The sequence below is a fragment of the Rhinopithecus bieti genome, unplaced genomic scaffold (assembly GCF_001698545.2).
Source record: "Rhinopithecus bieti isolate Rb0 unplaced genomic scaffold, ASM169854v2 scaffold_64314, whole genome shotgun sequence".
NCBI classification, from domain to species: Eukaryota; Metazoa; Chordata; class Mammalia; order Primates; family Cercopithecidae; genus Rhinopithecus; species Rhinopithecus bieti.
This window is the reverse complement of record NW_016824620.1, coordinates 266,183-282,455: the sequence shown is the minus strand read 5'-3', so window position 1 is coordinate 282,455 and position 16,273 is coordinate 266,183. Positions and strand designations below refer to the sequence as shown.

Sequence of the window (16,273 nt, the reverse complement as noted above, 5' to 3'; positions counted from 1 at the left end):
CCAGCCACCCAGTGCCAGCGGCCACGGGACTGAAAACGTCCCAGGAACCAGGAAGTGAAGCCATGGCAGCTCTGAGGGCTCTTCTCTCCACACCCAGGCACCAGCACCTGCTGGGTTTGGACTCCATCAGACCCGAGCTTGGTGCCTGCTGAGGCTGGTGTAAGGGTTCAGGAGGCCTGAGGGAAACAGGCACTGCCCCACCAGACACCAAGCACAGGCAGCATCTGCCACTTGGCCATCATTTCACTGGCTTGGAAACTCTTTCTTTTCAATTTTTTTTTTTTTTGAGACGGGGGTCTCGTCATGTCACCCAGGCGGGAGCACAGTGGCACGAACACAGCGCTCACTGCAGCCTCGAACGCCTGGGCCCAGGTGATCCTCCAGCCTCAGCCTCCCAAAGAGCTGGGATTACAGGCAAGAGCCACAGTGTCTGGCTGATTTGGCAACTCTCTGTCATTGCTCTGTGGCTTCTGCCTCTTCCAGCCATTAGACCATACCCTCCTCAGGGCTTCTGCTGCCCCACGGCTTCTGCCTTCTGCCTTCTCGGCTCCTCTGCTCCCAACAACTCTCTCTGCACATATCCCAGTCAGCACTAGAGCTTTCAGCTGAGGCCGCTGCACACCCCATAAGTTAGCTGTCCTGGACCCAGCCATCCTTGTCCACTCCATGCAGTAGTAGGCTGCCCAGTGGAAGTGTCACAGGGTCAGCTTGGCTCAGAGAAGCCATGGCTATGGTGGGCGTGCAACAGCTGCCCTGAAGGGGCTAGGCTGGCAGGGTCCTGGGGCGGCTCAGGAGGTCCCAGCCCCCACTGAGACCAGGTCCTGCCTCTAAAGCTCCTGTTGTCGTGGAAGCTGGAGCCCAGCCTCACTACAGACTTTTAGGGCAATGACTCCCCAAAAGGCTGAGGGCAGCCAAGTGCCTGGCTGGGCCCTGGAAGCACAGAGGGAAACATGACATGGTTCAGCCCCCAGGAGCTCTGGGTGCAGAGGGGGCAGGCAGATCTGAGCACACCGACCTCAACATAAGGTCATGACAAAGCAGGCCCTCAGGGGACTTGGGGCTTGGAGCAGGGATGTCCCATAGTCCTCTAGGGGATGGTGGGGGAAGGGTCCTGGAGGGGAGGCACTGAGGCTGGCAGGGAGATGAAAGATGTGACGTGCAGAAGGGGAGGGTGTGCTGGTGCAAGAGAGTAAACTCAGAAAAGCAAGCTGGGGTCAGATCACAGAGAGAGCTGGGCTGCTGGGATCATCGTGTGTCCTTTCCCTGGGGCCTTGGGAGCCATAGAAGGGTAGTGAGAGAGGGACTTCACTGTGGAGGTCCCAGCCTGCAGGTGACAGTCTAGTTTCATGCCCTGGCTGCCTCAAGAAGGGAGGGGCTGCAATCCAGGAGGCCAGAGAGAGGCAGTCCCAGTGGTAGGGATAAGAGGCAACAATGCTGAGATGCCCTTTGCTCTAAATGCAACCCCACACCCCATCTCCATCACCCACGCCAGGGAGTCCCAGAGTCTATTTGTTGGCACACAGCTTCTGCTTTCCTGGGGGCCTCTTCCAAGTCCTCTGCTCTCTCAGGAATGAAGCCCCAACACTGTTGGCAAGACCCACCAGGCCTTCGTCAGACAGACACGTCGAAGGACCTGTCATTCCACCCATGCCCAGCTTCCCGGAGGCCCTTCCTGCCTCCACTCCTCCCACCCCCGCTGTGGGTCACTGACCCTGCTTGGAAAACACCAGGCTTGCTCATATAAGGAGGGTGGGCCAGGCCTGAGTATTCAGCAATGGCATCTGCGTGGTGGCCCTGTCTCATCTTGGCTCTGCTCTCCGGCTTGGCAGCCTCTGGCTTCCCGAGAAGCCCCTTTCAGCTGCTTGGGGTAAGTCTGCCCCCTCTTTGCCATCTGGGTCTTGGTGTGGAATGGGCAGAAGACACCATGCTTGGCAAGGCCTCTGAGAGAAGAGGAGTGAAGAGGAGGCAGAGGGCTGGGCACTAAGCCGCTGGGAGTAGTGTGGACACTGAGAACTGGGCTCCAGCTGAGGCCTCTGCTAACCTGCTGTCTAACCCTGGGAAGGCTCTTAAAACTCCCTGGGCCTCAGCTTCCCCACCTGTCAAAAGAGCAATGCACCATGAACTGTTCACTTCACTGAGGGGCAATGAAGGTTCAAGTCTCAGACAAGTGTGACCTCTACAAAACACTGAGTTGAGCCCTGTGGGGTGTGGCGGGGGGAGGGGTACTCTGGAAGGAGGCCTAAAGGGGCCTGGGGGCCGGGGAAAGGCAGAATGGGAGATAGAATGAGGTGGGGCACGTGGGGTGTGAAGAGAGCTCTGGGTTCAGTTTCCCCTGCCCTGCTCTCCTGGTAACCTGGAGACCTGCCCTTCTCTGGACCTCAGTTTCCCCATCTATTCAGAATTCTTTCTACTCTGACATGTGGCTCTGGAGGGTCCTATGTCCGGGGGTCACTCAGGTGTGTGGGAGGCAGGGCACCACTGTATCCCTGGTCTCAGCCCAGAGCCTCCCAGGCCATGAGGCCTTGGCGTTGGCCTTGGCTTGATTCCTCTGTTTGTGTTTGTTTTTGGTTTTTCAGAAACGGAGCCTCCCGGAAGGGGTGAGAACTTTCACCGGGGGTTGGGACCGAGTGGGGCAGGGAAGGATGGAGCTGGTTGCCCAACCACTGAAGGTGTAGGCCATAACAGCAGACTCCTCACAGCTGGCAAACAGCTAATGGCCCCCTGCCCTGGCAGCCTCCAATGGTGCAGGACTTCTGGGAAAGAGCACACCACAGAATGGCAACCTCTCCAACCTCGCAGGATGTAGCCCAAGAGGGCCCCTTACAGGCATCCCTTCCTTCCGCAGACACTTCCTTAGCACTTGCTGGTACCTGGTTCTGTGATGCGGTCCCTGCCATACCCTCACGAAGCATCTTTATATCCCTAGGGGGAGGGGCTGGAATGCCTCCCTAGAGCCTCTCAAAATCCAACACCCCTATTGGAAAGAGAGTGTCTGGAGACTTCCCTTGGCACAGGAAATCAGTTCCTTTTTGGGAGACAGAATGAGGCAATTACCTAAAGACCCAGGAGGTGGGCTGGGCTGTGTGTTTGAGGGAGTGTGAGGTGTGGAGGATGAGCAGGAAGAGCCAGGGGCAGGTGCTCCAGAGCCAGTGTCCCAGGCATGGCTGGAGCTCAGGGTGACAGGACCGGGGAGGGCAAGCTCTCACTGGCTGCAGCAGTGTGTAAACAGATCGTAGAGTTGAGGAGGCAGGACAAGCATCCAAATAATGGTGGCCGCCAGAACATGGAGACTGGGGACACCACCAAGTCTTCCAATGTAGGAGACCTGCAGGATGAGGGTTGCGTGCCAGGCAGGGGCCTCAGAGCCTGCAAGGGGGTTTGCAAGGAAGGTGGCTGGGTTACAAACCTGGTTCTAGAGTGTCCCAGTCTGGTTGATTCTCCACCCACCTCCCCAAAGGTGGCTGATGGCGTCGAGGTCTACAGTACCAAAATCAACTCCAAGGTGACCTCCCGTTTTGCTCACAATGTTGTCACCACGAGAGCGGTCAATCGTGCAGACACAGCCAAGGAGGTTTCCTTTGATGTGGAGCTGCCCAAGACAGCCTTCATCACCAACTTCACTTTGTGGGTACCACCATGGCTGTTGGCTCTGGGCTCGGGATGGGGGTCTAGCCCAGTGTGATCCCCCAACCCCCAACTCTCTTTCTCTGCAGGACCATCGATGGCGTTACCTACCCTGGGAATGTCAAGGAGAAGGAAGTTGCCAAGAAGCAGTATGAAAAGGCTGTGTCCCAGGGCAAGACAGCTGGCTTGGTTAAGTAAGCATGGACTCCCAGGCCTTGGGGAGAATGTCTGGGATTCAAGGGCCTTCAGGGCTACAAACAGCAACAACTATTATTATTGTTATAGCAAAATGTGCCCATAATTTTGCCATTATCTCATGTTGAGGCTGAGGCAAGCGAGGCTCAGAATGGTTAGGGATCTCCCTCACCAAAGGGCTGGGCCTGGGGCCGAGGGGCACAGAAGGGTGGGCTCCTGCAGTCTTTGAGGGAGTCACCATCTTGAACCCTATTCAGAGCCTCTGGGAGGAAGCTGGAGAAGTTCACCGTCTCAGTCAACGTGGCTGCAGGCAGCAAAGTCACCTTTGAGCTAACCTACGAGGAGCTCCTGAAGAGGCACAAGGGCAAGTACGAGATGTACCTCAAGGTCCAGCCTAAGCAACTGGTCAAACACTTCGAGGTAATCAACCGCCCCTGTAGCCCTGGGGGGACGGCAGCGGGATGCAGGAACCGGCCCATGGGGCAGTCTCAGACGGGGGTCAAAAACGCAAAAGTTCTGCCTCACCGTATCCCCCACCCTTGGCTGGGAAGGCTGGAGGAATTCAGTGGTTCTGACCCCACCATCTAGGGGCGAGGGGAAGAGGCTGGGACGGACTCCACAGATGCAGACTCGGTGCTGGGCCCTCAAGGGCAACACCAGCAAGTGCCTCTGTAAGGCTTCTCACTGGGCATATGGGCATTTTTCCTGCCTCAAAGCTGAAAGCCAAAGGAAAAGCGTCAGTGGTGGAATTTCGGGTGCATATGGCAGGCGGTGGTAACACCTCAGGATCAGCATACTCTTCTCCAAGCCCCTGTGGTCACTTTCCCAGTGGGAGACACCAGGCTTCACCCTCAGCACTGTCGCAGAGGGTCCCTGCATCACTGCAGACCCATCTCATTCCCATTGGCCTTGTTCTGGGAACTGGCCTCTGTGGTCACTAAGTGACATCTCCTTACTTTGGCCATTTCAGATTGATGTAGACATCTTTGAGCCTCAGGGAATCAGCATGCTGGATGCTGAGGCCTCGTTCATCACCAACGACCTCCTGGGAAGCGCCCTCACCAAGTCCTTCTCAGGGAAAAAGGTGATGTAGACGTCTCTCAGACCTGGCGGGGCAGGGGAAGGAACACTGACCCCAGCAGAACAAGCCTGCAGCCCAGGGCTTAGCTGCTACAAGCATGCATGTGTTGGGGTAGGGGTGGGGATCAATCTGCCACTATCACCTTCCTCCTTTCCCACTGGGGTTGGGAGTGAGGATGCTGAGGGCAGGGGCTGCTGACAATGACCTACCAGAGGAGCCATTTACAAAGCCTGGTCCCGTTCCCCCTTGGGAAATGGACAGGGCAGGGCTTATCTTCCCTGTTTTACAGGCCCAGAGGCTGAGGCCCGAGGGAGTCATTTAGCTCTACTGACTCCAAAATGAGGGGTGAAAGACTAAAGAGAACTTCATTCTTGGTGCTGGCTGGTTGGCTCCAGTCCCCAAGGCTCCCAGCTGTTCCAGGGGCCTTAATGGCTGTGAACAGTGGGCGAATAAATGTTTGTATAAACAACAAACCAGTCATCCACGACTTCCAGGGCGAGGCCCGAGGGGCACACACTCAGAGGACTGCTGGCTTCTGCAGGGCCACGTCCTGCCCAGGGACCCTCCTTCTCCCCATTCTCCTCCTTTCTCCCTCCCCTCCTCTTGGCACCCACACACCAACATTCCAAACCACCCTACAAGAAATTCCTTTTAATGGGAAGCTACCCCTTTCCTAAGTAGCTTCTCAGTGCTGAGCTCCAAGGTAGACTGGGCTAATGGGTGTGTGAGGCCAAGAAAAAGGGAGCTGGAAGCTGAAGCAGACAAGGCCTGCGCCCCGCCAGGAGCCCTGATCTCCAAGGGGAAGAGCAGTGCTCAGAAAGGCTGCAGCATGGTAAACAGTGCCTTCCAGTGAGTCCTGGGAGCTGCAGAGCACGCCGGCGGCAGGCAGGGCTGCCCGGGCCTCCAGCTCTTGCTAGCTTCTGCGCTGCTAAGGGCTCCTCCCTGTGAGGCTGCACCTCTGCTCCCTCAGCTAAGGACTGAGCTCTGCCAGTGGGCAGGTCCTGGCCGAGCTGAGCAAGGTCTTTCATCTCCATCCCTCAGGGCCATGTGTCCTTCAAGCCCAGCTTAGACCAACAGCGTTCATGCCCAACCTGTACAGACTCCCTCCTCAATGGAGATTTCACCATCACCTATGACGTGAACAGAGAATCTCCTGGCAACGTGCAGGTACCCAGGCTGGCCGATTCATCATCACAGTGGGTCGAGGGCTGGTGGGGAGGGGCTGCAGCTACATCTAGTGCCATCACCCTGGGTCCTCAGCCCAAGGCTGTTTGCCTACAGGATATGGGACAGCTGATGGCCTAGAGCCTGGTGCAGCACCCCCTAGAGGGTGGGATAGGAACGTCTTTTTCTTGGGCTGGTAAATGTCTGACTTCCACCTGCAAGAATAGTCAATGTGGTGTTGCTAAAAGGACACTGGCCTCCATCTCTCTCCCCACTTTCCAGATAGTCAATGGCTACTTCGTGCACTTCTTTGCACCTCAAGGCCTTCCAGTGGTGCCTAAAAACGTGGCCTTCGTGATTGATATCAGCGGCTCCATGGCTGGTCGGAAATTAGAGCAGGTAATCAGCCCCAGTGGCATAGCCAGGGCTCGGGGGAGTAGGGAGTAGAGGAGGTTTTTTTTTTTAAAGTGGAAAAAGCTGATCCTTGTGGTGAATGAGGAGAAAGGAGACAGGATAAGAGAAGGCTCACGGCCTCTGCCCGCTTCTGTGGCAAGCCTCAGGCAGAGCTCGCTGGTGCAGATGGCGTGGGCTGCACTGCCTGCTGAGCTGAGAAGGGACTTCACTCTCTGCTGCAGCTTCTCCCAGCTCTTTGTCTCTCTCTCCTCCAGACAAAGGAGGCCCTTCTCAGAATCCTGGAAGATATGAAAGAGGAAGACTATCTGAATTTCATCCTGTTCAGTGGAGATGTGTCCACATGGAAAGAACACTTAGTCCAGGCCACGCCCGAGAACCTCCAGGAGGCCAGGACGTTTGTGAAGAGCATGGAGGATAAAGGAAGTAAGAGCAGAGCCGGAGCCCACGTGCTCTAGCGACGCCTCTCTCTGTCCCTGAGCAGCCTGCAACCCCCCTCTTAGGGCAGGGACTCTGCTGGTCTCAGGCCCTGAAGATCTGAGCTGGGGTAGAGGCGGAAGTGGATGGTCCTCAGGCTTGAAGACAGGATATCAGTTGTCTTCTCTGTGGTCCAGGGAAACTCATTCTTTCTGTTTCTAATCCATGATCCTGGTATCTCACAAGTCCCAGCAAGATAAGGCCACAGAGAACCCTTCTTCTTGGCCCTGTTTCATATGGAATATGACAAATGATGTCTACACCACTCCCCTCTCCTCCCAGTGAGAGGGGCTGGGAGTCCGTCCAACTGTTTGCCAAAGGGTTTTCACAATCACCATGTGCTTTTCATCTTCTGGCAACCCTTTCATCCCCATTTGAAAGTGGAAGTTGTTTGTTCACGCACTGGTTCATTCATTGTTTGCTGAGTACCACCATGGGCTGGCAGATAGGGTTCTTGGGCACATGAGTGGGGCCGGCTGTCCCAGCCTCCTCCGCTCCAGCCTCTCTGCACACTGGCACCCTGAGGACACCCTCCCACGGTGCTGTCTGTCTGTGTCCCAGTGACCAACATCAATGATGGGCTGCTGAGGGGCATCAGTATGCTGAACAAGGCCCGAGAGGAGCACAGAGTCCCAGAGAGGAGCACCGCCATCGTCATCATGCTGACTGATGGGGATGCCAATGTTGGTGAGGAGCACGGGCATGGCTTTGAGCTAGGGCTGAAGCACTTGGCTGCTGCTCCTGGCTCTGTAGCTGGCTCGTTGAAAAACCTAAGGTAGCTCTTCCCTGGGTTGCCTGTGGTCTGCCTCTCCCTACCCTCAAGGGCAGGGTCCTGCCTCTCTCTGCCAGGGCTCTCCACCATCTGCCCCACAAGGGCTCCTGGTTGTGACTCCACCAACTCTGCATGTGCAGGAGTCCCATCTCCCCAGACACAGCTGGTCTAGACCATCCCCAGGGCTGGGGCTGGACTATGAATACCCCTTTCTCCAACAGGTGAGAGCAGACCTGAAAAAATCCAAGAGAATGTGCGGAACGCCATCGGGGGCAAGTTCCCCTTGTATAACCTGGGCTTTGGCAACAATCTGAATTATAACTTCCTGGAGAACATGGCCCTGGAGAACCATGGGTTTGCCCGGCGCATTTATGAGGACTCCGATGCCGATCTGCAGTTGCAGGTACGCCTTGTCTTGCACACTTCCGGGCATAAGGAGCTCACTACTTCCTCAGACAGCTGCTCCATAAGATGACAGTTTTAGTTATTAGGAAGAGCTTCCTCTTAGGTCAAAATCCACCTCTGACTATCTCTTACCCATCAATAAGGATTCTGATTTTGTCCTTGGGCTACACAACAGGCCTGCTTCTTCAGTAGGATTATCAGAGCAAACACAGGACGTCTGGTTCAATATGAATTTCTGATAAATAATGAATTTTTGTAGTGTAAGTATGCCCGAAGTATTGCACAGGACTTTGTATTAGTGTACTGTGGCTGCCATACCTAAGTTCCAAGTGGCTTCAATGAGAGAAACATATTGTCTCCCAGTTCCAGAGCCTGGACGTCCTAGAACCATGTGGCAGTGGATTGGTTCCTTCTGAGGGTTATGAGGGCAGATCTGTTCTAGGCCTCTTTCCTTTTCTCCATGGCTTATCAATGGCTGTCTTCTCCCTGTGTCTGCACACGTCTTCCCTCTGGATGTCTATGTCCAACTCCCCTTTTAATAAGGACATCAATCATTTTGGATTAGGGCCCACACTCATGACCTTATTTTGTAGACCCTGTCTCCAAATAAGTTTGAATTTTAGGAGTACATTATTCAACCCATAACAGACATACCTACACTAAAAAATTACTCATTGTTTATTTGACCTTCAGCATAGCTGCATGTCCTGTCTTTGTATTTGCTGAATCTGGCAATTTTGTTCCTTCTTTAGGCAGGTAATGGCATCTCCACCTCTGCAGGGCAACCACTCCATCCCTTCCCTCCTCTGTCTCCGGATCTCTGTACTCATGTACACATCACCTTCTCATCTGCCTCTCTTTACTTCCTTTTCTCCTTCTTGCTTTCATTCCAACAGACATTCCTTAAATATTTTCTTTGTGCCAAGAACTCTGTCCTTTCATATTTCTTTTTTTAAATAGGAAATACTTCTGAAACTGTTGTTTCTAGTCTTCCTTGTGTCTACCTGGGAACAGGGAGTTGCGGTGGGGCAGCCCCCACAGACTGAAGGACGCAGTCAGGGACAGGCAGAGTGAGCATTAGGAGCCAAGACGGGCCCAGCCCTGGGGCGCAGATGCCCAGCTGCAGCATCGGTGGGAGCCCGACCTGGGGCTTGAGATGACCGGCCCCGTTTGAACATCAGGGCTTCTATGAGGAGGTGGCCAACCCACTGCTGACGGGCGTGGAGATGGATTACCCCGAGAATGCCATCCTGGGCCTCACCCAGAACACTTACCAGCACTTCTATGACGGCTCTGAGATTGTGGTGGCTGGGCACCTGGTGGGCGAGGACGTGAACAGCTTTAAGGCGGATGTGAAGGGCCATGGGGTGAGTGGGGACAGGGCCTGGAAATGTGCTGGGGATGGGGTATCAGCAGTGGTGGGGCTCTGGCCTCGTGAGGGTCCAGGAGTGGTGGCCTCTGAACCTGACCCACCTGAGCCTCCAGCCCCTTGCCTCCTTCCACCCCCACCCCAGGCCACCAATGACCTGACCTTCACAGAGGAGGTGGACATGAAGGAGATGGAGAAGGCCCTGCAGGAGCGGGACTACATCTTCGGGAATTACATTGAGCGGCTCTGGGCCTACCTCACCATCGAGCAGCTGCTGGAGAAGCGGTGAGCAGGGCCCCAGCCCCCACCTGTGCCTACCCCTGGCTGGGCTCCAACAGAAGGGCACCCCAGTGTGCAGTCCCAGTGGTGCTGCCCTCTTCTTGGCCCAGTCCAGGAACTGTCTGTAGAGCAGCCTGTAAGGAACCCCAGGCCGCCACTCCCCATCCTGGCAGCCCCAAGGCTCAAGCGGGCAAGCTCCGTGGCCAGCAGCCTGGGAGTGCCCTGGGGTAGGGGGGTCCTCAGCACCCTGCTCCCCACACTGGGCATGGCCCAGGGGTAGTGAGACTGAGCGGAACTGAAGGCCGCGATCCCAGCCCTCAGTGTTCAGAGGGCAGAGCTGAGGGTCAACACTGACCCACTGAGAGGGTTGTGTTGCTGTGGGTGGGATTAGCCTGCGAAGCCTTTAGTATACAATCTAGCTGAGTACTCCGCACATGGACACCATTGTGAGTGGCTGTTGTAGCCCCTTATTTTATTTATTTATTTATTTTTGAGATGGGGTCTCGTTCTGTCACCCAGGCTGGAGTGCAATGGTGCGATCTTAGCTCACTACAACCTCCACCTCCTGGGTTCAAGCAATTCTCCTGCCTCAGCCTCCCGAGTAGCTGGGATTACAGGCATGCACCACCACGCCTGGCTAATTTTGCATTTTAGTAGAGACGGGGTTTCACCATGTTGGCCAGGCTTGTCTCGAACTCCTGACCTCAGGTGATTCACCCGCCTCAGCCTCCCAAAGTGCTAGGATTACAGGTGTGAGCCACCATGCCCAGCTGGCCCTTATGTTTTATACGTGGGGAAACCAAGGCCCAGTGAGGAAACAGGGCTTGTTCACATGCCCCAGAGAGTTGTGAGCCAGTCTTCTCTGAGCCCAACTGGGCTGTATCCTGGGGTAGGTGGAGTGGGGATCCCCAGCTGCGTCCAGCGCTCCAGTGCAGGGGAAGCGGGCAGGGTGCTGCTCTCCAGGCTGTCCTCCTGACTGGCCCCTCCTCACAGCAAGAACGCCCATGGCGAGGAGAAGGAGAACCTCACGGCCCAGGCCCTGGACCTGTCCCTCAAGTATCACTTTGTGACTCCACTGACCTCCATGGTGGTGACCAAGCCTGAGGACAACGAGGATGAGAGGGCCATCGCCGACAAGCCTGGCGAAGGTGGGGATAGGGATGGAGGCTGGAACCCGGAAGCCTCCCTCTAGGACCCTGCGCTGGACACCATCCCTGAGTGTCCAGGGGAGGAGTGGGCCGGGCTGGGGAGACCCAGACCTGCTGCAGTGGGGCGTCTGAAGGAAAACTGGCCACGGGCTGGGGAAAGTGGGGTGCAATGTGAAGCAGTCAGTATGGACAGTGGGGTGTGGGGTGAATAGGAGCCTCTGTACCTCTAAAGGGATGTGAGTAAAGGGGAACACTGCTCAGGGGACATTGCAAGGAAAAGGACTGAGGCTGCAGCATGGAAGGGCTTAGTTAGACAAGAAGAAGCACTTCCAATATGAAAGTTAGGCCTGGAGCAGGCTACCAGGCACCTAGAGACTGCTGGGGGAAGAGTCCCTGAGAGCTGGAGGCTGGGACCCCTCAACCAGACCCCAGACTGCACTACTCAACAGGGGATCCCAAATGCCCACTGCAACTAGGCACAGGGTCTGTGTGTGGTGGTGGGGGATTGGCACTGGGAGACATGGGAGGCAAAGAGCTGGGCCCAGCCAGGCCAGGCCTCTGGCTTCCAGGAACTCCTAGTTCCAGGGGACACCCAGTGGGAGAACAGCTGGCTGCTGGGAGGCCCACAGCCTAGGGCTGGTTGGCCAAGCAGCCAGCTCTGGTCCTTGCTCACCAGTGCCCTACGGCTTCTAATGCATTTCTCCTCTTCCTCCCTCGCTGCACCTGCAGATGCAGAAGGTAAGCTTTAGCCAGCCACCGGGGTGGACATTATGGAAGGGAGACAAGAGAGAACTGAGGAGGCCTTTCCAAGCAAGATAGGACCCCCAGCCATGGGGGCACACTTGGGACACCTGGGCTCAGGCCCAGCCGTATTGCCAAATCATGACTCTGCCCCTCTCTGAGCCTGAGGATCCCTGTAAGTGAATTGGGAGTGGCTTCCCTTGCCCAGGGAGAGACAAGCAGTGTGACAGTATCTGTGGCCTGTAAAAATGAGCAATTTAGCATGTCAGTTGTTTATACTTCATTCATCCCATAGCAACCCTCCAAGAGGGTCCTTTTATGATCCCCATTTTACAATGGGGAAATTGGGGCACAGAGGGGTTAATTTGCTCAGTCTATTTGCTCACAGACTCAGCAGATGGCCAAGCTGGTACTTAGGCCAAGGCAGTCTGGCCCCAGTGCCCATGCTGGGGATTGCTGGGGATCACAGTCCTCTGTGCCTCTCTCACCACAAAACTGGAACCTCACAGACTCTCTGCCACTAGGCAGGGCCTCTCCAGCCCCTACTGGCCTGCCCCACCTCCATCTACAAGCAGGGCGCCTTTGGACTGGGCCATCATTTTCCCCTCAGAATAGCCCTGACAAATGTACCGGTGCATGTGAGTACATATATGCATGCGCACGCATATGTGTGTGCCTGTGCGCACGTGTGGGTGGGTGTTTACTACTAAGAAGCAACAGACAGCCATGAGCCTCACTCACCCCAACTAGGCGGTGGGAAGCCCAGGAGTGGGGGCAGATGTTTGCTGTAAGCATTACTCAAGAAGCTTATGACTTAATGGCTTGCATTTCAGCCACATCAAAAAGCCCTGCCCCAACATTAAAATCATATCCTATTGCCACCAGTTCCATAAAGGACTTCCCTGGATGTGCCCATTTCTAAAGCCTAATCTTTGGGGTCACATCTCCACCTCTATCTGCCAGTGTTGGGGCCCAGCAGCACTAAGACAGGCAGAAAGGACAGGGCTGGGGGCGAAGGAACCCCTAGACCCTGCTCATGACTGCCTTTTGACTTCTTTTCAGCCACACCGGTGAGCCCCGCCATGTCCTATCTGAGTGAGTACACACTGGTGGCTGCCCCTCCGCCCACTGCTTAGAGCCTGCCCCTGCCACGTGTCCCTCCGCTGTGGCTACTCACTCAGCCCTCCGGGACAGGCAGATGGACAATGTCCCCTGAGGAGACTGAAGGGTGGGAGGGCAATGGCATTAGAGAGCAGGTAGGGGAGGGACATGAGCTGAACGCCCATGGAGGTCGTCGGGTACCTCCCAGGGCCACTTGCTTAGCTCAGCCCCCTCTCCCTTTGTATCTGCAGCCAGCTACCAGCCTCCTCAAAACCCCTACTACCATGGTGAGTCCCTGGCTGCTCTTGGGGAAGGCTCAGGGGCTTGGGCATGTGCTCCTGCTTGTCTTGGAGTTGAGCCCATGGAAGCCAGAGGCTGGGGGAGGCCCCAGGTATAATGAGAGGTCCCGGGAGTCAGCCCCTTCTCTAATGTGTCACCAGTGGATGGGGACCCCCACTTCATCATCCAAGTTCCGGAGAAAGACGATGCCCTCTGCTTCAACATCAATGAAGCCCCAGGCACCATACTGCGCCTTATTCAGGACCCAGTCACAGGTGAGGCTTGTAGGCTAGGGCCGGGGCCAGGAGGCTCTTCCTGGGAGGGCTTGGGTGCCCCCAGGTAGGCACATGGACCAGGTTCTCACTCTGCCCAGTAAGGCGTCGTCTTCACATGCAGAGAAACCCCTAGGGGTGGGGAGTGCCCAGGGCTACAGGCTCACTCAGCCCCGCATGCCAGTGCTATTGGGAGATGATTAGAGTGAATGGGCCGCCTGGGCCTAGGGTAGGACCCAGCCTGTGTCTGGGGAATAGTTTTTCTCTGAACAACACTCCCTGGCCCAGGCAAGGGGCAGACCCACAATGTCCCAGCATGACCCAAACCTAGAGTGTCTAGGAAACAATAGGCTTGGGCTCTGAAGTCCTGGTCTCTCTTGTGGCCCCTACTCTGCTGCCCAAGCTCAGCTGGTCTGGTTGAAGAGGAAGGCATACCCCTAAAGGCAATCTGGACTCAGAGTTCTCGCTGGTCTCTCTCCCTGCCCCATCCCTCTGGCAGGCCTCACAGTTAACGGGCAGATCATCGGTGACAAGAGAGGCAGCCCTGACTCCAAGACCAGAAAGACTTACTTTGGAAAACTGGGCATTGCCAATGCTCAGATGGATTTCCAGGTGGAGGTGACGACGGAGAAGATCACCCTGTGGAACAGGGCCGTGCCGAGCACTTTCAGCTGGCTGGACACAGTCACGGTCACGCAGGATGGGTAAGCTTGCCTACAAGGTCTCCAACGTGGACTATAGGCTGAGGGTCTAAGGAGGTTCTTGAGGGATTTAGACAAATCCCAGGACAGGAGACCCATGGGGGTCACAGGAAAGATCAGAGGCCCCAGAATCCAGTCTGCTGCCACAGGGGAGGGTGACCATAGTGGCCCCCAACCAAACCCTGGGGCCGTGTCAGAGCCAGAATTGGTAGCTGCATAGTTCAGCTGGTTGGGTGAAGGCATTAGATGATAATGGCCCCCTTTTGCCTCTTCTGTAGCTGCTCGTCTTCTTAGCTCTCCTGTCTTCAGATCCCCCACAGCCTCCAACTGAGGCTCAGAGAAGGTGTGGAGCCTGGCCAGTGTCATTCAGGAAGTCAGTGACTGACCTGGGGCTGGACCACAGGCCTCCAGCCTCATAGGCTAGCCATCTCTTTCCCACTTATAGACACGCAAGGATGCACTCACGGGAGGGGAGACAGTGTGCATGAGGCGACCTCTTTCCAATGCTCCTGAGATAGTTTCTAGAGTCTGTGGGCCCTCGGGTGCCTTGTACACAAGATACCCTTGAGTCAGATGCCCAGTGTCACAGCCACTGGGCCCCACAGCCACTTTCTGGCCTCCTCTCGTAGGCTATCCATGATGATCAACAGGAAGAAGAACATGGTGGTCTCCTTTGGAGATGGGGTTACCTTTGTGGTCGTCCTACACCAGGTGTGGAAGAAACATCCTGTCCACCATGACTTTCTAGGCTTCTACGTGGTGGACAGTCACCGGATGTCAGCACAGACGCATGGGCTGCTGGGTATGAAGTGTTCAGACTGCAGGCTGTTCAGGCCTGAGAGCAGCATGGGAAAGAAATACACAAGGCCTTCCTAGCCATCCCGTACCCAGCTCACAACACCCCATTCAGCCTTTGTATAAACCCTAAAAGGCCAGTGGCCACGTTACCTGTGGCAATGGCCAGGGGCTGACGGCATGAATGTTTTTCTTACCAGGGCAATTCTTCCAACCCTTTGACTTTAAAGTGTCTGACATCCGGCCAGGCTCTGACCCCACAAAGCCAGATGCCACATTGGTGGTGAAGACCCATCAGCTGACTGTCACTAGGTGAGGAGACTTCGCCAACACCCTCACCTGCTCAGCAACAAGAGGAGGAAAGAGCCCCCACTGCCCAGGCACATTAGTCTGGTGGGCTTTTGTCTTCTGTGGGGTACCCTTGTTTCTCTTTGAGGTCTTGGCCCCTACCAGGCTCTTCCTAATCAAGAAAAAGCCCAAACTTGGCTTCCGAGAAAGAGTAATCATGTAACTTCATTCTTGACCAAAGAATTCTGGGCTGTTAGAATTGCCAACTTCCCATCCTTTTTCAATCTCAGGTCCGAGAGCCTAGCACCCATCTTTCCCACCCCAAGTATTGCAGCATCTCTCCTCTTTCCCCAGAGGCTCCCAGAAAGATTACAGGAAGGATGCCAACATTGGCACGAAGGTTGTCTGCTGGTTCGTCCACAACAATGGAGAAGGACTGATTGATGGTGTCCACACTGACTACATTGTCCCCAACCTGTTTTGAATAGACACACCAGCTCCTGTTGGGATGGATGGCCCAGATTCTGTGGCATCTGGAACCTGGGCACAGAGAGGGGCCTGTGGGAGGGGCTGGGAAAATAAAGTCCAAGGTTGAGACCAGACAGTTGCCAGCCTCTACATGCTTTCACGAGCCTCTGCTCCAGGGAACAGGCAGCTGGGACCCATGGCAGCTCAAAAAAGGGGATGGTTAGCAGGAAGGCAACTTCTTGGGCCTCTCCACTGACACAGCTGAGAGACAGAGTTGGTTGGACTGGAACTTTAGGAAGTCAAATGTATGACAGCTTGGGGGAAAAAATAAAGAACTGACTCTGAAGGAAAGGGGCTCTGAGAAGTCAGTAAGGGTTGAATGTGTTTCAGTATCCAGGAAAGTCATAAGATAAGTAAATGGTCCCAGCTCAGGAGCTCCAATCAGGACCTTTAGAAGTAGATAATACTCCAGTGCAGACACAGCCCACATCTAAATGGGGATGTCAGCCACCCTTCCATCTATCCATCCATCTACCCACCATCCATCCACCCATCCCTCCACCCATCCATCCATTCACCCACCCACACACCCATTCACCATTCCACCATCTGTTCAACCACGCATCCACTCATCCATCTGTCTGTCCCTCCACCATGCATGCATCCACCCATCAACCTATCTATCCATTTCTTCGACCATCTG

General features: G+C 55.4%; 1 protein-coding gene across 8 annotated transcripts; it reads left to right on the top strand.

The window, feature by feature from the left end:
- The first annotated feature begins 1,732 nt into the window (after positions 1–1,732).
- Positions 1,733–15,704, top strand: ITIH3 (inter-alpha-trypsin inhibitor heavy chain 3). Of its 8 annotated transcripts, none has more exons than XM_017862477.1 (23): positions 1,733–1,867; positions 2,577–2,597; positions 3,458–3,624; positions 3,714–3,818; positions 4,077–4,239; positions 4,790–4,903; positions 5,942–6,067; positions 6,347–6,463; positions 6,733–6,901; positions 7,514–7,639; positions 7,946–8,127; positions 9,311–9,496; positions 9,644–9,783; positions 10,771–10,925; positions 11,655–11,663; positions 12,191–12,304; positions 12,729–12,761; positions 13,019–13,054; positions 13,208–13,321; positions 13,818–14,022; positions 14,649–14,821; positions 15,015–15,126; positions 15,457–15,704. In XM_017862477.1, the coding sequence occupies exons 1-23, from the start codon at positions 1,775–1,777 to the stop codon at positions 15,584–15,586; spliced, it is 2,790 nt and encodes a 929-aa protein (XP_017717966.1). In that variant the 5' UTR covers positions 1,733–1,774; the 3' UTR covers positions 15,587–15,704. The 8 variants fall into 8 exon arrangements, with proteins under 8 accessions (XP_017717966.1, XP_017717965.1, XP_017717967.1 ...); XM_017862476.1 differs by having other exon boundaries at positions 12,176–12,304; XM_017862478.1 differs by lacking the exon at positions 11,655–11,663.
- The last annotated feature ends 569 nt before the right edge of the window (positions 15,705–16,273 follow it).